Source organism: Penicillium arizonense (assembly GCF_001773325.1).
Source record: "Penicillium arizonense strain CBS 141311 chromosome Unknown PENARI_contig132, whole genome shotgun sequence".
NCBI classification, from domain to species: Eukaryota; Fungi; Ascomycota; class Eurotiomycetes; order Eurotiales; family Aspergillaceae; genus Penicillium; species Penicillium arizonense.
The window spans coordinates 1-748 of NW_019173409.1; the positions used below are offsets into that span (position 1 = coordinate 1).

Sequence of the window (748 nt, forward strand, 5' to 3'; positions counted from 1 at the left end):
AAGCTTCTAGACCATATCATGGGATCATCATGATATAATAATCTGTTCTATATGACATGGTGTAGGCATATATATGAAGACAACTAATTGGTCTCCCGTCAGTCAATCGTGGAAAACAAATATCCTTACTATCAGCATGAGGGCGAAATGTGCCACCATAATTGTGCTTTTCCTCGGCCTAGTTGCTACATCACCTGCAGTGAAAGCAAATGGGCGTGAATGCCTTGAAGGTAAGTCTACATGGGGCTTATTGACAGAACTCATTATAACATACTGTTAGTTTCTACAAATGGAGAATGCGATTGGATAGACCCCGGTTGCAAAAACTGGGATTCTATCAGCTGTACATGCCATGACAGCAACTACGTTTTTGAGAGCTTTGTCAGAGACAACACTCCAAATCAAGAGATTAACAACCCGAGCAATAGCAAGTCAGGTGGAGGTAAGAATGGAGGTCATTGCCCGAGCAACCATCACTGCCAAGACCGCTGGAACCCCCACACATGCAAGTGCGAGGGTAAATGGTGCGAGAACCATGACCCTCGCTGCAAAGACTGGAACTGGGGGCACTGCAAGTGTAACTCTCAGGGCCAATGTCCGCACAATCATCACTGCCAAGACCGCTGGAACCCCCACACATGCAAGTGCGAGGGCAAGTGGTGCGGGAACCATGACCCTCGCTGCAACAACTGGAACTGGAAGACGTGCTCATGCAGTCACAGAGAGCTGGTGTAAATTCTCAATTTGA

At 47.1% G+C, this 748-nt stretch overlaps 1 protein-coding gene across 1 annotated transcript; it reads left to right on the plus strand.

Moving 5' to 3' along the window:
- Positions 1 to 448: 448 nt before the first annotated feature.
- On the plus strand, positions 449 to 748 carry PENARI_c132G01664 (uncharacterized protein; the record flags this gene model as incomplete). Its single annotated transcript, XM_022637973.1, has 1 exon — positions 449 to 748. One exon carries the CDS (start codon positions 449 to 451, stop codon positions 746 to 748), a length of 300 nt encoding a protein of 99 aa, XP_022482171.1.